Source organism: Chelonia mydas, chromosome 2 (genome assembly GCF_015237465.2).
Source record: "Chelonia mydas isolate rCheMyd1 chromosome 2, rCheMyd1.pri.v2, whole genome shotgun sequence".
Classification (NCBI taxonomy): domain Eukaryota; kingdom Metazoa; phylum Chordata; order Testudines; family Cheloniidae; genus Chelonia; species Chelonia mydas.
Window position 1 is genome coordinate 251,657,984 of NC_057850.1, and position 23,456 is coordinate 251,681,439.

Sequence of the window (23,456 nt, forward strand, 5' to 3'; positions counted from 1 at the left end):
CCCACTAACTTAACAACCTCAAGTATTTTAAGTCCATTTCTACCCAACTGTATATCCTGCAGTGTGGAGCTTGTATAAATCCTTTCTATGACTTACTTTTCAATATTAATGTCCCTTTGTTGTTCAGATGTTTATGTTTAGTTTAGGCTAGATACCATGCTTCAACTGAACACTTTTAGAAGCAGGTTCTTCTATTTGCTTGATCAGTGGTTCTGAAACTTTTGTACTGGTGACCCCTTTCACGTTAACAAGCCTCTGAGTGTGGACCCCCCTTATATAGTAAAAACACTTTTTTATATATTTAACACCATTATAAATGCGGGAGGCAAAGCAGGGTTTGGGGTGGAGGCTGACAGCTTGTGACCTCCCACGTAATAACCTTGCAACCCCCTGAGGGGTCCCCAACCCCCACTTTGAGAACCCCTGGGCTAGATCAATTGAAGGCCCAGAGCCTCTGGCGATTTGAAACATGCTTGGACCCTCGCTCCCATGGCTTTCAAGTCCTCTGTAGCTGCCCCTGCTTTACTCTTGGTTCCTTTAGCAGGGTCAATGCGCGGGCAGGCTGAACAAACTGGATTTCTAAGCGTGTTGCCCAGCTGCCTCTCAGCCAGCGATAAAGCCTCACCCCAAATGAGGGAAGAGCCCTACCGACATGGCAGGTCTGCAGCAGTGTGAGGGAGAGAGATGCTGAAAGCAAACGCGTCCGCCGCACCTCCCCCTCTCCCCCGCAGTGAGACAGTTTGAAACAAGGCGGCGCGAGCTCCTCTCCCCCTCCCCCACAGGCGGGCTGCCCGCCGGCGGGGGCAGCCAGGGAGCTCGAGCCCTGAGGGCGCGTCTGTAAGCTGCGCGCTCCGCTCCCGTTCAACACCTCCGTCGCGCAGGCGCAATGAAGCAGGCGACCGTTCTCTCCCACCCCCCCGCTGCGCGCGCGCAAGGAGGCAGGAATGATTGACCAGCGAGCTCTCCGCTCCGGACGCAGGGCGGCCCCGACTGGCAGGAAGTGTGATGGCGCAGGTTTACTCTCTTTCTGTGCCTCGGTGGGACTCTATGACCCTCACCCTCCAAAGCCGGACAGCCCTAGTCTCTGGGCTTGCGCAGTGTTTCCCTGGAGGAGGCCGGCGGGGGAGGGCAGGGAGGAGTGCCCAGCTGTTTTTAAAGAGACACACCCACGTTGCTCTCTCGCCCCTCCCCAGTAGCATATGGTGGGGTTTCAGGGTGCAGCCAGGGGAGGGGTGACCCCAGTGACATGCCTGGTCTCACCCCCCCTTCTCTGTTGCTCCAAAGATAGCTTGAGAAAGGTGAGTTGCCAATTCTCACAGGAGGTGGTGCTTTTTTTAAAAAAGCCCCAGCTCCAGGAGTCAAGTGATTACCTGAGACACTTAGCTTTCTTTACAGAAAGATTACACTTCTAGCCACTGTGGGTGCAGAGATAAGCTTGATGACGTGACCCCAGTGTACTCTGAAAGCTCAGAAACCAGAAGGCAAAGATAAAATAACACAATGTAGTCACTTAAAAAATAATGATGGTTTGTTTTTGTTTTTTGTTTTGCCAGGCTTGTGGGGTTTTTTTGGATTGCCTGACTCATGATTCTTGCATGCTTGGGGTTGGCGATGCTGAGCGTGGATGCATGTGGGGATGGAAGAAAGTAAATTGAGTGGGTGTGCCATAGAGGCATACGTTGTGGGTTTGTGCTCAGGTGGTATTAATCAGTGTAGCTCTATTGACTGCAATGGAGCTGTGCCGATTTACACCAGCTGAGATTCAGCCCATTTGTATGTTGATCTCATTCCTACCTTTGAGTGGCCTTGGACAGGATGTGAGTAAAGGTGGGGATTTCTCTGTCCCATCTTTAATACCCATGAGGCTGCAGATCTCTGTCAGCGGGGACAGTGGGACGCATATTGGCCCATGCTCTGGCAACACAGAGGGGCTGCAAAGCTGCCATAACAAGAAATGGCATGCGGGACTGCCCACCTGGCTATGCTAAGCCCCTCCACTCCCCACAGAATGTCCAGGCATGAAGGAGTCTGGCTGGAGTATGCTACCTCCAGTGACCCCCGTAACCAAGTCAGCCCGCAGCAGCCAGAGGAGAAATGGGGCAATTACAGTGTAAAACGCCAGTGCCTGAGATGAGTCCTCATTTCAGCCTTCCTGATAATTTAAAAAAAAAAAAAAAAAAAAGTGAGACGGCACAGAATGAGAGTTAGATTTTCTGTGCTAAGCGCTGGTTCCTTGAGTGATGATCTAATAACCATCTCTTATAGATACGTTTACCTCTTTGCAGCCTTTAGAGAGGCTTTGACAAACTCTTAAAAACAGCCCCAGCATTTCCACATGGGCCAGATTTTTAGAGGTAGTTAGGTACCTAAGTTGCAGATAGATGCCTAATGGGATTTTCAAAAGCACATAGGCACCCATGGAGCTTCAGTGCCTTGGCACTTTTGAAAATCCCAGTAGGCACTTATCTGCATTATTAGGTGCCTAAATACCTTTTAAATCAGGCCCACTGTGCCCTTTGCCAGCCAAGAGTTGCATGGCCCTGATTCACAAGTCATGGTCCCTATCACCTCTAGAACTTCCATGTATCCTTTCTGTATACTGTGCCCTTCCCTATTGTGCAATATTTTGGTTGCTTTTAAAAAGCAACTGTTTAACTATTTAATTAAAAGGAATATTTTATAACACAACATATTTTTTAACTTCATGGAACTTGCTGCTGAAGGATCCTAATGATGAAAATAGTTAATTAGAAAAAAAGGTTAAAAAGGTTAGATATTTATATGAACATGTTAACCACTTAATGTTTTAGCCTCTGCAGTTACATTAGCTGGGATCAGAGTAACAGCCGTGTTAGTCTGTATTCGCAAAAAGAAAAGGAGTACTTGTGGCACCTTAGAGACTAACCAATTTATTTGAGCATGAGCTTTCGTGAGCTACAACTCACTTCATCGGATGCATACTATGGAAAGTATGCACACAGTATGCATCCGATGAAGTGAGCTGTAGCTCACGAAAGCTCATGCTCAAATAAATTGGTTAGTCTCTAAGGTGCCACAAGTACTCCTTTTCTATTAGCTGGGATACAAATTATATTGGTACTAATACTCATGCATCAGGGCATAAATTGCTCACCAACTATAGTCAGGAAGTACAATCCCCCCATGATATACCAGTTGGGTTGCACAATACTGTAGATCAGAGGTTCTCAAACTGTGGGTCGGGACCCCAAAGTGCATCGTGACCCTGTTTTCATGGAGTCGCCAGGGCTGCCATTAGACTTGCTGGGGCCTGGGGCTAAAGCTGAAGCCCAAAGGCTTCAAGCCCTGGGTGGCAGGGCTCAGGCTTCGGCTTCACCCCAGGGTGGCAGGGCTCAGGTTACAGACCCCCCACCCCCCACCCAGGGCTGAAGCCCTTTGGCTTTGGCCACCCCCACCTAGGGCAGCGGGGCTCAGGTAGGCTCAGGCTTCGGTCCCCACTCCTGGGATCATGTAATAATTTTTTTTATCAGAAGGGGGTCACAGTGCAATGAAGTTTGAGAGCCCCTACTATAGATGCTTTATGGGGTTTTATACCTTCCTGTGAATCATCTGGAACTGGCTAAAGTCAGAGGGTGAAATTCTGGCCCCACTGAAGTCAATAGGAGTTTTGCCAGAATTTCACCTATCAACCAGATACTAGACTAAGGCCTAATCCTGCAAAGACTTATGTACATGGGTGACTTTACAATTTGAGTGCAATCCCCATTGAATTCAATGTGGCTACTCATACATAAAGATAAGCACCTGCATAAGTCATTGCAAGATGGGAGCCATATAGTATTCTTGCACATCCTATGTTTAAATAAGGAGTCAGAACTTTTGGCAATGTAATATTAGCAAGACACAAAAATCTAAGCCTTACAGAAACACATTACAAAATGTAAATCATAAGAATGAAATACTTTAAAAACATCCTTAACTTTAATCCAAAATCAGTGAGTTTCATTCCAAATGAGAGACTCTTGGCAAGCTTTGAAGGAATGGCAATGGTTAGGCTGCTGGTTTGCTGCGACCCCTGTCCATCATGCTGACCAATTTTGCCTCATTGTTTCCTGGTATTCCTCCCTCTGGCTGTATCTGTCTTGTTTTATACTTAGATTGCAAGCTCTTTGGGGCAGGGACGATTAATCACACTGTTAAACAATAATAGAATATCATCTATTTAAATATTTGTGGATGTTCTCCTACATTTTCAAATACATTGATTTCAGTTACTCAACACAGAATACAAAGTGTACAGTGCTCACTTTATTTTTATTCCAAATATTTGCACTGTAAAAAACAAAAGAAATAGTATTTTTCCATTGCACTGTAGAGCCATCTCTTTATCATGAAAGTTGAACTTACGAATGTAGAATTATGTACAAAAAAACCTGCATTCAAAAACAATCAATGTAAAACTTTAGAGCCTACAAGTCCACTTAGTCCTACTTCTTGTTCAGCCAATCACTCAAACAAGTTTGTTTACATTTGCAGGAGATAATGCTGCCCTCTTCTTGTTTACAGTGTCACCTGAAAGTGAGAACAGGCATTCGCATGGCACTGTTGTATTCGGCACTAAAGAATCATATATCTCTTCATGCTTCAACCACCATTCCAGAGGACGTGCATCCATGCTGATGATGGGTTCTGCTTGATAACGATCCAAAGCAGTGCAGACCGACGCATGCTCATTTTCATCATCTGAGTTAGATACCAGCTCCAGAAGGTTGATTTTCTTTTTTGGTGGTTCGGTTCTGTAGTTTCCACATCAGAGTGTTGCTCTTTTAAGACTCTTGCAAGCATGCTCCACACCTTGTCCCGCTCAGATTTTGGAAGGCCCTTCAGATTCGTAAACCTTGGTTTGAGTGCTGTAGCTATCTTTAGAAATCTCACATTGGTACCTTCTTTGCGTTTTGTCAAATTTGCAGTGAAAGTGTTCTTTAACAAACAACATGTGCTGGGTCATCATCCAAGACTGCTATAACTTGAAATATATGGCAGAATGTGGGTAAACAGCAGCAGATACACAATTCTCCCTCAAGGTGTTCAGTCATTAAGTAATTAATGCATAATTTTTTTAACAAGCATCATCAGCATGGAAGCATGTCCTCTGGAATGGTGGCTGAAGCAAGAAGGGGCATATGAATATTTAGCATATCTGGCATGTAAATACCTTGCAATGCTGGCTACTAAAGTGCCATGCAAATGCCTGTTCTCACTTTCAGGTGACATAGTAAATAAGAAGCGGGCAGCATTATCTCCTGCAAATGTAAATAAACTAGTTTGTCTCAGCAATTGTCTGAACAAGAAGTTGGACTGAGTGGATTTGTAGGCTCTAAAGTTTTACACTGTTTTATTTTTGAGTTGCAGTTATATAACAAAAAGAATCTACATTTGTAAGTTGCACTTTCACGATAAAGAAATCGCACTTCAGTACTTGTATGAGGTGAATTGAAAAATACTGTTTCTTTTGTTTATCATCTTTAAAGTACAAATATCTGTAATAAAAATAATAATATAAAGTGAGCACTGTACACTTTGTATTCTGTGTTGTAATTGAAATCAATATATTTTAAAATGTAGAAAAACATCCAAAAATATTTAATACATTTCAGTTTGAATTCTACTGTTTAACAGTGCGATTAAAACTGATTAATCATGATTAATTTTTTTAATCGCCATTAATTTTTTTGAGTTAATTGCATGAGTTAACTGTGATTAATCGACAACCCTAATTACAAATAAGAAATAATAATAAATTAATTCTCACTGAAGACAGCTAATGGTTTAAAAGCTATTTAGGACTTTATACATACTTTCTCCATTAGGATATGGTATGTAGCACATTAAGATATCATAAGATTAAAATAATGATTTATTTAATTTATAATTCATTCCAGAAAAAGTGCAGGATTAAAAACTGAAGAGCTGTATGTAGACATTTTAAGTGATTTGAGCTATCATAGTCATATATAATTGCTAGATAATTCACAAGTAACTTAACCACGTTATTATTGTAATTTTTTGTTGATAGTATTTGTGTATAATTTCATTTTAAATACGTTTCTTCCCTTGTAGATATGACATTGATGTTCCACGAGATAAAGTCATTCCATCGAAGAGACATCAACATAAAAGAGAGAAATCCAAGACTGTGGTAGAACCCAACAGTGGTTCATCCTCTGAAGGAGATAAAAAGTTAAAAAATAGCAGAGATGATTTGAAAATAACAGAAACTTCTGAGGAGATGAAGACCACAATGAGAGAGAAGCAAAAGTCCAGGTCTAGTCTCATTGTCAGAGGAATGATGGCTGGACCCACTGCAAGTTCACAAGAGGTGCTTTCCTGTACTTCTAGAGAGATTAAATAGAGGGTTAAAGTTATAGATTTCTACATTATATTTGCTAGTAAAGACATTTGAATATAACATGCAGATTGTTTTTGTATATTAAATTACTATATTTAGAGTTTGTAGTAGAGCAGTAATTTAAGGAAGCAACTGTAGTTAGTAATTTAAGAAAATCTTTTAGATGATTTAGAACCATCAGCAATCATCACATTGTGTAATAACTAACCTATGCAACTCTCTGATCTTTGATTACACCATGTATAGTTATTGTTTATTTTCCATTCTCATTACCTTTTATTTCTTTAAGACTGGAATTTTCAAGGGTACCTAAGGGAGTTAGGCACTCAAATCCCAATGAATTTCTTTGGAAACCCCAGCCTAAATCAACAACAGTTCTTGGTTCCAGCAATTAAACTTCAACTAACATTCTCATGTGTTTTGTACTGTACTCTTTCAGCGAGTATTCTTGAAAACCAGCACCAAGATTCATGTTTTTGGTTTTTCTCCCTCTTCTGTTTTTTTATGTCAATGGGAGTTTTGCCTGAGTAAAGAGTGTAAAGTTGGACCTATGATCATTAGCAATGGAAAAACTCACACGATCAGTTTGAGTAATTTCTCAGATGCACGTAAAAGTTTGTGTGTGTATCTGAACTTGTCTAAACCACTTTGGTCTGGAAATAGGACTGGATACTTTCCTGTACTTCCTGGTTTCATCTGAGCTGGGTAAAACCTCAACAACAAGCTTTTGTGAACTATTTCATTTCTGATCCTGGATGACAAGAAGGAGTGCCTGAAAATGCACAATAATTAAGACACCAAAAAAGTTGATCCTTGTTATTTATTTATTTATTTATTATGTTGTAGCACCAAGTAGCACTAATCATGGGCCAGGTGGACCCCACCCCAAGTGACTTATCATATAGTTCTGGCTTGATACTGGCCAAATTTTGGTTGAAGATGCAAGTCAGTTCTTACTGTTATTATCCAAACAGGCTCTCCCCCATCCCTAATAACAGAATAAACTGCATATCCCAGTAGTTAGACTAATAGGGGCTTCTGCTTTCTTGTGTGTTTGTTTAAAAAGGCTGAACATTGAATCTGGTATTTTCTTTATTTACAACTTATTCTAGGATTTAGTAAAAAGGAGGCTTCTGAAACGATCCTCTGGCATAAATAGCACAATGCAATTCAAAGGGGAAGATCATCAGAAAAAATCTTCAGAGATGCCAACTAGTGATTTTCAAGAGATTAAAGGAACTTCCAGAGAGTCCATGAGTTACCTTTCATCACATAATGCCAGTGCTCTGAAAGTAGATATGGAATTTTCATCAAAGATTTCATCAAACTCATACACAAGTTCAGTCAGTGAGAAGCTAAGACATATGCCCAAAGACACAGCTGATCCACTTGCCAAACTCTTATCAGAAAGAGAAAGAACCAAGGTTGAAGAAAGGAAACCAATGGCAAGCTTTGATATAGACACCAGTGAAAAAACCATCAAATTAAATGTTCTTCACAGACATTCAGAAACTGGAAGAGAGAAGAGAGAAAGATCTCCCAAAAACAATGAGAATCGGTTATCAGGCCGCAGGTAAGACTGTTGGGTATCTTTGAAGAATATCTGTAAAACTACTGCACTGAAGAGTTCAGGAAGTGTTGTAGTTAACTAATATTGATTTGTGCAGGAAGCCTAGATATGATTTTCATTTAGCTCAGAGGCACAAAAGGAGGTGCTCAAGAAAGACACCTCTTATGCATTAAGAACTAGCACTGATGAGCTTTGGATTGTGTTAAGATGGTGAATAAGGAAGTATGATATATCTCTTCACATAACCTAAGAACCAGGGGTCACCCAATGAAATTAATAGGCAGCAGATTTAAAACAAACAAAAGGAAGTATTTCTTCACACAATGCACAGTCAACCTGTGGAACTCGTTGCCATGGGATGTTGTGAAGACCAAAAGTATAGCTGGGTTCAAAAAAGAATTAGATAAGTTCATGGAGGACAGGTCCATCAATGGCTGTTAGCCTCTGCCAGATGCTGGACTGGACAACAGGGGACGGGTCACTTGATAATTGCCCTGTTCTGTTCATTCCCTTTGAAACATCTGGCACTGGCCGCCATTGGAAGACAGGATACTGGGCTAGATGGACCATTGGTCTGACTCAGTATGGCTGCTCTTGTGTTTTTATGAACTGAGTCCTGTTGCATCTGAGAAGTATGAGAATATTGTCTCCGTGTCCTCATGTAAAATGAGGGAATATAGAAGGTGATCTTCAAGTCTCTAAGAGGGAGAGAGAGAGCTTCCTTAACCCCAAAAACATATTGATGGCTTTCCCTCTCCTTCCACCCTTATATGTCACTATCTTCACATGGATTATAAACTCTTCAGTGCAGGATCTGAGGTGTTTTATACATAGGAGCTTTGTACAGCTCCTAGCACATTGGGACCTTGATGCTGATCCATGCTTCAGGGCGCTAATGTGAAGTAAATACACATTGTCTAAATGGGGCTGTGATCTTGATTAGGCCTTGGAATAATGCAGGGCTATAGTGCATCAGGTTTAAGCAGGCTGATTTCTGAACATATTAGGATGCTTTATATCTGAGCAGCAGAAGAGGAAAAGGCTAGAGATAGTGTTGTTTTTTCCCTTTCAAGTGATGCTAGGACAGGTTGTCTTTAAGAGTTATCTTGCCTGAAGTTAGAATGAACTTGGCTAAAAGTTTCTAATTTTTGTCTCCATCTTCATTGGCCCATTGCTTATAGCAGTCTATAATTAGGTGCATAAATAAGTGGCCTGAACTGCAAAGGTATTTCAGTCAATAGAAATTGAGGGTGGTCAGCACCTCTTAAAATGAGGAGACTTGGGTAGGTGCCTTATTGTGGGTATAGAAGAGTAGCATTAGGCACCTGGTTTGAAAATCTTAGACTGAATGTAATACTGGTTATTAAAAGAGTAGGTTTAAAACCAAAACACTGAGGATGACCTGATCACTATTCCAAACTGCAAACTTAAATTCTCTCTTTTGGTTTATTTGGTTTCTGTATTTAAATTCTGCAACCTAATGAGTATGGGGCACTGTTGACATCCATGATAGTATGTTAGGTCCCTCCACCTTCCTTTTCGGTGGACTGGAGGAAGCAGCGAGCAAGGGACTCACTTAAGCTGCATGGAGACCAGCGTGGCACTTTTCTCTTCCTGGGAGCCAAAACACGTTTGCAGAGGCTGTTGGATTTCCTCCCCTTTCCTCTTCCTTCACCTGCATGACACCATTATTTGTTCGTGTTAGCAGGCTTCATCTGAGTGATACGGCTTGCTGAACAACCTGTCAGAACACTGTCTTCAAGGTCCCAGCATTCCAAGAGGTTTACAGTAGATGGCCAAAAAAGCCGTTAGGTCACGAGTAAGAAAAAATAAGTATTCTGCACTACCAGAAAGAATTGTTTTAGGGAATACAGGGTGAAAAGAGTGAGTATGTTCCCAATACTGATGAAATAATAGGAGTATAGCAGATTATTTATCACCGCTTTGCATTGTTGCACAGGGCTGGCTCAAACCGAGCAGGAGGTTTTGTTCAAACAAATCGCTTGTAATACCTCCATGCAGCTGCTGCTGGGCCTCGCAGCACCTACCATGCTAAATCAGCACCTGTGGGACAGAGACAAAAAGCAATAGCTGTGCTGAAAGGAATTGACACCGCATGCACAATCCTGCACAATGTATGTATGTCACTGAGCTAAAACAGCTTTGATTCCTCTGATGGAAAGAGCAGATTTCAGAAAGAACAGTGGAGGGAGCTGTTTCATAAACAGTCTGTCTAATCATTGCATTGGTATTAGTATCCTAAGACCTTGCTGACATAGGGCTCTCAGGCTCCTGCCCGGTGCTGAGAACTCTGGCCAAACCCAGCAAAGTGTGGAAGTACTGTGAGCACATGAGTATTCTCTTTGAAGTCAGGGGTCTGCTCCTGTGCTTAAAGTTAATCATATGCTTAAGTGCTTTGCCAGATTTGGGCAGAGAGTTTAGCACTTCAGTTGTAAACTTTTTTAGGTAGGGATTGTCTTTTTTGTTCCCTGTTTGTACAATGCCTAGCATGACTGGGTCCTGGTCCATAAGTAGGGCTCGTAGGTGCTGGAATAGTACAAATAATAAATAATAATAACTTTGCAGGATCTGTCTCAGAAAGTATAACAGTCACTATTTATTGGGAGGCAAAGTTCACTCTCTGTAACTCCCATGTAGTTCCATTGACTTCAGTGTTAACAAGGACAGAATTTGACCCTTCTCGATTAATATTTGAGATTTAGTTTAGGACTGATTGCAGCTGGTTCACCCGCAGGGTTTTGTAACCTTTTTCTTTTTTTCCCTTAGCAAAGTAAAGACATTCCAGTCTTATTTTTCATTCCTGTTTTCTTTTCCTTTTTCTGGCTAGCCATTTTCAAAGGTTCCTATTGTTATTCACCACCCCAGGCACCTTTTGTCTATATATGCACTTGGCAAAAAAAGAAGGCAAAACCACAGTGCTACGTCAAAGGACTATCTGAATATCAATGAATAATGGCTGCTGACAGAGCAGACAAAAATAACTGTTTATAAAAATCTGCTGGAAAAATATGGATTCCTCAATATTTGGGCTCCCACACTTAAGTAAAAGAGAAAGATGAACACCATGCTGTGTTTGCTGTTTTGTGAGTCATTATGTCATTAATTAGTCTTAGACAAGGCAAGAATTGGGGGGCACAGGAGGCTATCTGTTAACTAACTTCAGTTTAATAATGATAATAATAATACTGATCTCTTATGCTTTTCATCAGGAGATTTCAAAGCAATGACAAAGGAGATCAATATCATTTTCCCTTTTCAGCTGGAGAAACTGAGCACAAAGAGGTGATGTGCCTTTCCCAAGGTCACCCAGCAGGCCCATGGCAGAGCTGTGAATCAGAGGCGGATTGGGTGTGTGTGGGGCCCTGGGCCAGAGCAAATGGGGGCCCCTCCCCACCCCTTTTACCTGCAGTCCCCCCTCTCCCCCCCCCCGGCGCTTCTGCTGGGGAAATGAGGTCAGGGTGGGAGAGTCTGCCCCACCCCGCCTCCCCTCCTGGCACTCCTGCTGGGGAGCTTGGTCAGGGCTCAGGGGCTTCTGCCGCCCGGTGCTCCTGATGGGGAGCAAGGTCGGGGCGCGGGGGCTTGCCCTACCCCGCCTGCCCAGCACTCCTGCTGGTCAGGGCGTGGGGGCTTCCCCTGCTCCCTGGTAGGAGTGCCAAGTGGGCAGAGTGGGTTGGGGCTTGGGGGCGCCCAATTGGCTGGGGTCCCTGAGCACATGACCAATTGGCCCAGAGGCTAAATCTGCCACTGCTGGGAATAGAACCCAGGTATCTTAAATCCCAGTCTAGTGCTCTATTGACTAGTTTAGACTAATAAAATATATATATATATATATAGTACATTATATATATATTTAAAAATATAAATGCAAAACTAGTCCTTTACATTCAACAGTAAGTACTGAGGCCAACATTGCATTAGCTTTGTTGGGAGTTTGTTCTGAATAAGAACTGCAGGATTAGAATCTTATTTTTATAGGCACATTTTAGCCAGGTAGACAAACTGAGAAGACATTTGGATTTCTCTTACAACCAAAATTAAATGCCCCGCCATTTTAGATTTACATATAAGAGGAATGATGAACTGACTATGAATGGAATCCTTCCAAAAATGATCAGCTGTAGTAATAAAAATATTCTCCAAATATTCTTAGAAAAGCAAACTTAGTTGCTATTGTTTCTTATTAAGTAGTTTTTCATAAAATAGCTGACTGCATTTAGGAAAATCAATTAGAAACAAAGAGTATGGATGTAGCTTGTGGCATTTATCAGTTTATTTAAAGGACACCATTAGGGATCTCTGGATTAATATCTGATTTATTTACCTTAACAGATATTCTCCATTTTATAGGTCTGACAAAGATTCCAAACATCCACCATTAAAAAGTCAACATTTAACTACATTTACTACACTACCACTGGTAATTGTGGTAAAATGTTGACTTCTTAATGGAGACCTCTCTATTTTTCAATACACTTCTGACTTACCATGCATCCCCTTGTAGATATACTGTGTCTACTGCCATGTAATAACTTTTAAAACATCCCTTTAGTCACAGAAGTTAGAGATGGAAAAAATATCTATCTTACATAGTGCCTATCACTGTGGTGTCTTAGTGCTTCTATACAAAACTAAAGCGTGCAAATGAGAGGAACAAAGGTGTTGTTTTCTCTGTGTTCCTCAAGAGTTAGAACTTGGGAACGGGCTGTAAATATGACACCTTGACATGACTTCATATCAACATTGCTCAATTTAACAAGTCAAAAATGATTTTTCAAACTTCCAACACCAGTCAATATAAAATCTCAAAATCAAGCTGTTTTTTCCTTACCCTTTCTATGTTCATCACCAGTAATGCACATCAGTCTTCAACTATCCCTTTCTATCCTCATTATCTTTTCATTTGAATTTATGGTACTTGAAAATAATGTTAGTGATGTGCAATGCAGTTCAGTCTTCTTTAGCTGTTTTGGCTCTAGCAGGAATAAAAATATTTTTTTAAAAATAAGTGTACAGCACAAAGAGAGGCACAAGGATCAAATATGCTAAGTGTGACAGTGACTTTTCAGACCATAATCACACTATAAGTTCAACAAGTTCAAGTCTGAAAGAGCATATTCAGATATGAGGCTATAAGCTAACAAAGACCTCACCAAACCTTCTAAGCTCCTACCTGAGCAGAGTCTTGAATGGGAATGCAGTGCAAAAAGATAACAAAAAAATGTCCTGCACCTCTGATGTATTGTCATTGATGCTGAACCCCTAAGGGTAAGAATTCTATTATCAGTGAACTGAGCATGCAGAATAAGGAATGAGGATCAATCATGGAACAGAATATATGATCACTGTGGATGGGAAAAATTAAATAGGTAAGAAGACTGTCTAACATGGATCAAATTAATTCTATTGCTTGTCTATACCTCATATAGAATTGAGGGCATTCCATGGCACCTTTTGCCCACCTACAGAGTCATCCTACTCCTGTCAATGCAGCTTTAGGATGGTAGTAGACTTCTAGTCTGATGTGTCCTCAATCTCCTCATTGAAAGGATGAGGGATATGAGTTGGCAAGTGGATCCTTGTATTTGCTGATCCAGCATCCTTGCACCCACCCCTAAATTTTTTTCTGTATTAATGCAAATGGAGTCCATGCAGCTTCATGGCATCTCTGAGGGTAGACTCTCTGTGTAACTGCAACAGTTCTGATGTTTTCAGGACCTCTGTCTACCCATAGCTGGGTAAGAAGATCTGGCCCATCAAACGGTATCATATTCTGGCAGTTTTGACATCTGTGTTCTGCCTGCCATGACATATGGAGCTGAAAAAAATCAATTCCCAAGGAAAACAGGGTAGAGGCTAAAATCTCAACAGCATAGGAAGCATGACAAAACTTAAGACTGGAATTACATGGAGAACCAGGAGACCAAACAAAGAAATTATCATAATGGTACCTTCTGACCTTAGTATCTATGAGATCAGGCTATAATATCTCAGAAGATCCCATTGTCCAAAGGAAGGGATTTATAATACAGGATCAGGAATGAGGCACTTAATTGAGTTTTTACTCATTCTTTCATTGTGAACACTAGTCATCCCTACCTCTTCTGTACTTCTAATTACTCCGTCTATACTGTCCTCTTTACTGCCTGCAGTCTTGGCTAGGAATGGAATGTGAGCTAGGGATTTCCTTTCAAGACTCTGCCAAGGTAGCTGGGTAATTTGAAGAGTAGGGACTGTTTTATGAGCATGTGGCATGGCGTCAGCCTTCTTCTTCCAACCAAAACCTTAGCAGCTCCGTGATGTGCTCCATCTCCACTAGCTGTGGAGTAAGTGCCAAATGAGTCCAGTGCCAGAATTTCTTTTCCTATATGGCAATGCATAGCCTTTCAACCAAAATTCCCCAGATGGGAACGTTTTAATTGTTCCAAAAATATCACGGCAAAGACTCATTATTCAGTCATGAATTCTTTCCAAGCTGTGCTACGCATCCAAACACAAACAGGCCAAGTGTAGTGAATTGCCATAGATACTAATGCCTTCATTGGAACATTAGTCATATTTCATAGAGTCATTGAAATTAGAGATGGAAAAGACCTTTTTAGGTCACTTTGTTCTACAGTATATTATTCAGTGCTATATATATATATTTGCTACAGCACATTTTCCAGGGTTTTGTCCAGTTCAGTCTTTAAATGGCTCAAGTGGCAGAACTCCCACCACTTCCCTTGGGAATCTATTCCAAAGTCTAATAGATCTTAGTTTTAGGATTTTCACCCTTATATTCAGCCTAAATTTTCTTTTGCTTAATTCTGTCCCATTATTTGTAGTTATAGCTGCTTTTACCGTCCTGGTCATTCCTATCCCTGCTTTTTGTTTACCCCTTTTAAGTACCTGTAGACAGTTATCTTATTCCATTAGTCATCATTTGACTAAAGTTTATATATAATGATTTTAATATTTGCTCATAATTCTAACCCTCCAACCCCTGAATTTTTGTCTGTTGCTGCTCTTCTTTAATTTCCTTCCTATTTCTTTCTCGTACTCGGGGCTCCCATAACGGTACAGTATTCTAGGCATGACTCACCAGTGCCATATGGAGATTAAAAATCTTTCTGTTGATGTTATACTTCTTAGTATGTGGTGAAAAATCACATTGGTGTCTCTTGCCACTACATTGCATTGCAAGCTTGTGTATTATTAGTTTCAGTTTTGGACAGTGATGCAAACATAACCTTTCCTGAGTGTCTTCCTCTGAACCATTCTTTATGAGCCAGTGCTAGATATAGGATACGGGGTTAGATGAATCTGTTGTGGTACAATAGTTCTGCATTCCTGTGCCTTGGTGAGTAAAGGCACTTTCTCTATGCTTTGCAATACGGCATGTCTACATGTGACTGTCGGCTGTGAGTCTGAATCACTTTGTTTTGTCTTCTGAATCATCGCTCGCTTTCTCACTCTCACCTTAACTGAGATTAATGAAGGTGGACGTTTGTATTATGCTACTGACAGTTCTTTCTTAGAGATGATGAAAAATTCTTGGCTAAGAGAGGATTTTCCCTATGTGTACATTTCAGTAAAAAGAATAGAAAAAAACCCAACAACCTGAAGACACTTTTTTTGGAATCGGAGTAAAGCTGGGTAGGAAAGGGCTTTGCTGTCCCACAAATATATTCAAGAGTTTGAAATATTTTCCCATCTTTACCCTTTTTTAGTCAAATTAGCTTACATTTTGAAACTATTTGGATTGGAAAACTGGAATTTTTCATTTTGAAAATGTTGCAATTAAATATCTTGACAAATTTGAAACATTTTTTCTCAATATTTTTTTGAGTTGGGAGATTTGTTGAATCTGACTCTGTTTCGCTAACATTTTCAATAGCAACAAATCGGCTTTAAAAAAAATTGACCAAAAGTTGTTGACCAGCTCTAGATAGAAGACCACTGGAAGCAAACAAATATACCTCTTGCCCTCTAAGAAACTCAGTAGAGAAATAAAGGTGACCAGTTTTAAAATACAAATGTTATTTCTTAGTATTTCTCCAGTTATCTGAAACAAGCAAAAATAAAAATTATCAACAAAAACAGTGACTTGGCCCTTTAAATAATCAGCATTCTTGCTTTAAATGAGTTTTAAAACTGGAGTAAAACAGCTTAATTGCCTACAGGAAGACTCAAGCCTATGCTTGTCAATTCTCTATGCTTAATTAGTTTAGAACTGCCTTAGATCTCAGGGTTTTTTTTTTCTCCTGGTAAACTGTTGCATGCTTCCCACCCACAAGCCGTCTGTGCTGGCATACATTAAAATATAAGCACAGAAGATGGATATTCATTTCTGAAGGACTGACGGACCGCGCGCACACACGCACACAGTTTGTCCCTTGTGCTAAATGAGAAATAACCTGGAGGAAGTCTGTTATGTTGGAGCTGGAACAGTTGTATCCTTGGTTCGAGTGGGCAATTAAGGGCTATGGGGCTATGGAAAGCATTTAGTGAAGGTGTACTGTACATTCCGCTAGACTAACTCGTTATGAATCTTGACGGTGCTAACTTCCTTCCATTTATTTTCAGCTTTGCTGGAAATGGCCAAGCCTTTATGTTCTTGGGGAAAGAAGGAATCTTTCCATTTCTGGGGATTCCTCCCAGTTTAAAGCTGGCGTCAAAATAATTGTGTTGATCTAACATAATAAATATTGGTTTCAATGGAAGTGTACATCTGGATACAGTCAATATTGCACTTGAATTTTATCTGCATTCTCTCCTTGTCTAAAAGGAAAATAATAGCTAATACACAAAGCACTTTATTTGAGAACTTCAGTGAAATAAGAAATTCTTGTTCTAAAATGTGTTCATATGGTATACTCTGGGCCAGATCTTCTCTTCTCCCAGGTTTACAATGGTGTAACTCCATTATCTTCAGGAAGGTTACTCCTAATTTATACTGGTGTAGGTGAAATCAGAATCAAGCCATTTACCCAAAGTCTTCCTAATACTCTCCCTAATCTGAGTGACAGTAGTATCAAAAAGAAAATACTTCTTGGTTTTTCAGATAAATGTCTTCTTATTTTTCACAGCTCATTTTTGTTAAGTAGGAGAGAGAATTGTCAAATCCAGAACAGAGCTATTCCACTTGGAGTAACAGATGTGGATGGCTTTCAGACAGTACTCAGCATATCACACTGAAATGACTTTTCAGCAGCCTGGGAAAAATGTAATAGCTGACTGCAAAGGAAAAGTGCTTATCAGCATCGTAACTTGGTTTTTAGTGTTCATAAACTTTTATCAGAATAGTAAAGTGGAGCATCTGAGCCAAACAAGTTCCTCCAGATAGAATAAAATAAACATCTGCAGACATCCACTTCCAGCGTAGAGCCAAACCCTGTCATCCTTCACCAGGCAAAACTCCCATTGAATTCCATGAGAATTTTGTCTGGTGGTGGACTACAGGATTTGGCCCATGGGATGGAAAAAAATCAGTGCTGATGTGATGTTATTAAGACATCATTAATTACTTGTGAGGCAGGGTACGGGTGAGCAGGTCAAGGAGAAAGGTGTTGGACTCCTAACATTACTGAACTCTTGTGGAGCTTTCTCATTTTAGTTTTGCATCTATGATATTATTGTTATGCTGACATCTAGTAACAATATTTATAAAACAAGTTAAATGTCACAAAGACCTGCAGCTGGATTCAACTGTTTATTATCTATTTAAAATAAATTTTCCACCCAACTTTTCTGCCCATCTGTTTTCCAATTTGTGCTTCAAGAGGAGTCTTTTGTGAAGGGGGGCATTAGAACTTGGGTTGCCGCATGAGGATGTTTCTTGAAATTATACGTAATTAGTTAACAGCAAGGAAGAGACAAAAAATATTCCGGGATGGAGAAAGTCATGATTTTACAAAGATTTGTGATATTGACAAATCCTAGTATATTCAGAGCTTGATTCATCACTCTGTTAACTCCATTTAATGCTGGTAGCTCCATGGAAATCAGCAGAGATGCATCAGAATACAACTGGTATAAAAGCCGGGTGAATTAGGCCCTCAGAGTTAAAATGGCTGCTCCTTTAACATATATTGTCTTTAAGGAAGAGGGGGGAGTCATACTGGCTTCAGTAAAGGATAAGGTTTCATCTTTAACTTTTGATTTCCTAGATTTCATTGATCAATGTTCCAGATTTAATGGTACATTTTTAAAATTTAATTTAATTTCCTTGTTAAAAACAATAAACGTCTTTCCAGGAAGGTTATATAATGCATATCGTTTACCCAAGAGTTATGAATGACTCCAATCCTTTCTGTCAGGCAACCCTGTGGATAAGTAGTTTTTCTAAGCATAATAAATATTTTTAAATGTGTTGTTTACCCAGTGGGCTGTAATGCTCTCTTGTTAAATATGTAACTTAATTTATCAGCTCGGACTGTTTTATCTAAACTAACTAAACCTTCTAATTAGCAAGCATTAATGCCATTATCCTACAAGCTGCTGAGCAATGATGGATGGGTCTCAAACTATGCTCTGAGAGGGTGTGGCCTGATTTGAATGACTGTGTAGTGGGGTCTAATCCAGATCTCACAGAAATCCAATTGGCTTCACTGAGCATTGGATCAGGCCGTAGGGCCACACCAGCGTATGATAGGTTTGTTTGATGTTTCAAAAATGTGTTTAATTGTTCCCATAATAGGCAGGAGAGGATGAGCTTTACAATAGTAGCATTTATAGAAAAGGTCAGTTTAGTCTGGGTTCGGCGTTCAACATTAAAGCATTGCAATTAACGTAATTACTTGCACATGCTTCCTTTCCATCCTCTCTGAATTCCCAACCCAGCTCGTCTGTGTGGCCCCATGCCGTACCCTTTGCCATGAGAGTAGGCATGTGGCTTGATCCGCAGCTGACGTCAATGCTGCTGTGTGACTCCGCAGACAGGAAGCACTGTAAGAATAGGACAGTCAGCACCTCTCCACAGAGACTAAACATATCACCTCTACAGTACACTCAGCCTTGAGCCTGGGAATAAGTCTGCACTTGACTCTCTTAACTGGCAGCGAAGTGAACTGCTGTCAAACAAGATCAGGTCAATTTAGAAGTTATGGATTTAAATAGCCCATATTAATATTGCACTTGATTTTTTTCAAATTAAAATGGGAAATAAATGACGGGAGAAAACCTTCAGCTATCTCAAATTGCATTGCACCTTTCATAATGGAAAGTCTGGACAGGTAAGAAAAGCTCAAAGAAAGATTAGTAATCTATTGTGGCCTTTTGGTGCCAGTGGATTCATGGCACCAGATATGTCAACTCAACATTTGTGCATGTTGCCATCTGCCCTTTCAATATTTTCCCAAAACTTCATAGGAAGAGGCTGTGTGCAATTATTGGAAATGTTTAATTGCTTCTTCATTATATTTTATTTTTGGAAAGCATATCAGACTGGAAGAGGACAATCACATGGCCTAAAATGCAGTCAGTGAACAAGACAACTTTCTTAATCAGAGCACTGGAAACATGGTATCTCTAGAGCATACTGTATGTAAAGCAGAAAGGCGGTACACATTAATTTACGCACTTAGGGCTTTACATGTTTCCTTTTCAGTATGTCTGCTTGGGAACATCAGGTGTAACACATTAGGAAGGAGAATTAGTGCAAGAAATCACTGTCCCACAAGAACAATTCTATGTATGGCAGTAGCTCAAAGAGTGTGTTCTCCCAAAGCCTTACACCCCTTTTGATTACTTTAACAGGAGGTAAAGGCTATCTCTACAGTACCTGTTCTCACCAATCAGCTATCATCTTTGTTTGGTTTTGATCATAACAAATGGAGATAAGAGAGCGTATCCGCATGGCCCCACAGTATGCCAACATTTTTATGGCTGACTTAGAACAACGCTTCCTCAGCTCTCATCCCCTAATGCCCCTACTCTACTTGCGCTACATTGATGGCATCTTCATCATCTGGACCCATGGAAAAGAAGCCCTTGAGGAATTCCACCATGATTTCAACAATTTCCATTCCAACATCAACCTCAGCCTGGACCAGTCCACACAAGAGATCCACTTCCTGGACACTACGGTGCTAATAAGCGATGATCACATAAACACCACCCTATACCGGAAACCTACTGACCACTATTCCTACCTACATGCCTCCAGCTTTCATCCAGACCACACCACACGATCCATCGTCTACAGACAAGCTCTACGATACAACCGCATTTGCTCCAACCGCTCAGACAGAGACGAACACTTACAAGATCTCTATCAAGCATTCTTACAACTACAATACCCACCTGCTGAAGTGAAGAAACAGATTGACAGAGCCAGAAGAATACCCAGAAGTCACCTACTACAGGACAGGCCCAACAAAGAAAGTAACAGAATGCCTCTAGCCATCACCTTCAGCCCCAATTAAAACATCTCCAACACATCATCAAGGATCTACAACCTATCCTGAAGGACGATCCCTCACTCTCACAGACCTTGGGAGACAGGCCAGTCCTTGCCTACAGACAGCCCCCCAACCTGAAGCAAATACTCACCAGCAACCACATACCACACAACAGAACCACTAACCCAGGAACCTATCCTTGCAACAAAGCCCATTGCCAACTGTGTCCACATATCTATTCAGGGGACATCATCATAGGGCCTAATCACATCAGCCACACTATCAGAGGCTCGTTCACCTGCACATCTACCAATGTGATATATGCCATCATGTGCCAGCAATGCCCCTCTGCCATGTACATTCGTCAGACTGGACAGTCTCTACGTAAAAGAATAAATGGACACAAATCAGATGTCAAGAATTATAACATTCAAAAACCAGTCGGAGAACACTTCAGTCTCTCTGGTCACTTGATTAGAGACCTAAAAGTGACAATTCTTCAACAAAAAGACTTCAAAAACAGACTCCAACGAGAGACTGGTGAATTGGAATTAATTTGCAAACTGGATACAATTAACTTAGGCTTGAATAGAGACTGGGAGTGGGTGGGTCATTACACAAAGTAAAACTATTTCCCCATGTTTATTTCGCCCCCCCCACACCCCCCACGGTTCCTCAGACATTCTTGTTAACTGCTGGAAATGGCCCACCTTGATTATCACTACAAAAGGTTTTCTCCCCACCTGCTCTCCTGCTGGTAATAGCTCATCTTAAGTGATCACTCTCCTTACAGTGTGTATGATAACACCCATTTTTTCATGTTCTGTGTGTATATAAATCTCCCCACTGTATTTTCCACTGAATGCATCCGATGAAGTGAGCTGTAGCTCACGAAAGCTTATGCTCAGATAAATTGGTTAGTCTCTAAGGTGCCACAAGTACTCCTTTTCTTTTTGCGAATACGGACTAACACTGCTGCTACTCTGAATCCGGTATTCAGTGTAAGCTCTCTTCATGTTCCTATTTCAGGTTGGACATTACTTTTCAGGAAGAGACTTCATTTGGCTAGAAACTGTTAGGTTATATTGTCTGGCACTATTGAAAGTCCTAAGGTTTCTCACAGGAAATGTCAGGCCAGACACTTTCCACATCCTTAAAAACAAATGAAGGTCAAAAACTGAAGGAGTGGCTACTTTCTCCTAGACAAGCAAAGGAGAGAGTTACCACCCACACTGAGAAGACTCATGTGACTGTTAAATGCTGGGAACCCAATTTTTATGTGGGTCGTGCATTATTTAGGGTTGTCATTGCCACATGTACAATGGACAGTGTCTTGAATGTGCCTTTATTTAATGTAAATCAATTTACCTCCCTTAGCTCTTCTGTTGGTCGCTACCGCCATTGTTTGAGTGTCTTAGGGTATGTCTGCACGGCAACTGGAAGCAAGCTTCCCAGCCTAGGTAGACAGGCTTGTGCTAGCAGGGCTCAATCAGCTTGCTAAAAGCAGCAGTGTGAGCATGGCAGCTCAGGCTACTATATGTGGTGTTGGGATGCGAGGGAGTTCCAGTGTGGAAGTTTTAATTTGGAATTCTTCATTAGGAGTAGAATCTATAACTGAACCGCACCTTCAGCATGTTAGCTCCTTGTCCATATCCAGTGATAATTGTAGTTATTTATTGTACTATTTGTGGTGTTTAGATGTTGCTTGTAATTATTAGAATTGGGAGCACTGGCTGTTGGGAGTCTGAAAGGACAGGAAACAGGAAGCAGGGGGAGTAGTTGAGAGGCTGGGAGAGAGAACAGAGGGTGCAGCAGCAGCTTGGTAAAGAGGTTTCCACTTTGAAAATAAAGTCCTGTTGAAGCTTGTTAGTACCTTGCCTGGTTGATACAACATTTTGGCGACGAGGATGAATCTTCTGCCTCTGAACCCACCTGCACCCTTTCTGCAAAGCCCAGGTGAGCCTCCAATTGCTTTTACTACCTGGATCCATATGTTTGAGACTTATCTGCTTGCTATCAGTACTACAGAGATTTCTGAAGTAAGAAAGTGTGCTCTGCTAATCCACTGCCTTGGAGCAGAAGGGCAGCTTATATTTCACACTTTCCCTCTTGCAGATGATAAATATGAGACTGCACTCACTGCATTAAAGAATTTTTTTGTGCCAAAGTGAATGGAGTAGCTAATCGCTACAGATTTCGCCAGCGTGAGCAGAAACCAGGGGAAACTATAATGCAGTATATTGCTTCCCTGAGGAGTCTGATTGTAATTTGTGATTTCGGGAATATGGCAGATGAGATGATTAGAGACCAGCTCATTGAGAAAACAACCATGCTTCATGGAAGAGAATGCTTACTTCTAGAACCACAACTTACACTAGAAAAAGCAATAACCATTGCTTCTCAGATTGAGTCAGCTACAGCTGAAGCCAAAATAATGAGCATGGTTACAAGAGGCACAGTCCAGGCTGTGACTCCTTTGCAGAAAAGTTCACTACCACTGCAGACACACAATTGCAAGAGAAAAACTAATGAAAAACTACTGAATCAGCAAATTCAAAATACGGTAAAAGCATGCTTTTGCTGTTGATCCCCACAACACCTTGCAAGCTACACAGGATGTCCGGCAAAAGTAGCTCAGTGCAATCATTGCAAAAAGATTGGACATTTTGCCAAAGTATGTCACAGAGGCCAGTTCAATCAACAGGTCCATGCAGTTACAATACCAGATGTTACTGTGCTGAGCGTGGACAAAATCACTACTGCACATATTCCAGAACAGGTAAAGTGCACTGTAAACGTTTCTGCCATACCCTCAGGCAAACCACACTCTATTCAGCTAATGCTGGACACTGGCTCAGCAGTATCTGTACTACCTGATTCCATCTATCTGCGTTACTTTAAAGATGTACCTCTTACTGAACCCAAACTTCACTTGGTGTGCTGTTTGAAAAACCATATTCCAGTACATGGTTGCCTGCCAGTAATAGTTACTTTTGGTGATTGCTGTGTAACTGCAGAGTTCTACATTGTCCACAAAGGCACTCCTATCCTTGGCAGAGATTTAAATCTCAGGGTAGTTAATGGACCAATTGATCTT

The 23,456-nt window shown here is 40.9% G+C and overlaps 1 protein-coding gene across 1 annotated transcript in view; it reads left to right on the top strand.

The window, feature by feature from the left end:
• Positions 1-23,456, top strand: part of MINDY4 (MINDY lysine 48 deubiquitinase 4) — a 95,089-nt gene that overhangs the window by 11,502 nt on the left and 60,131 nt on the right. Inside the window, exons 5-6 of the mRNA XM_027828862.3 lie at positions 6,100-6,358; positions 7,501-7,961. Coding sequence (XP_027684663.2) covers positions 6,100-6,358; positions 7,501-7,961 — 720 coding nt within the window. The remainder of the gene's footprint in view (positions 1-6,099; positions 6,359-7,500; positions 7,962-23,456) is intronic.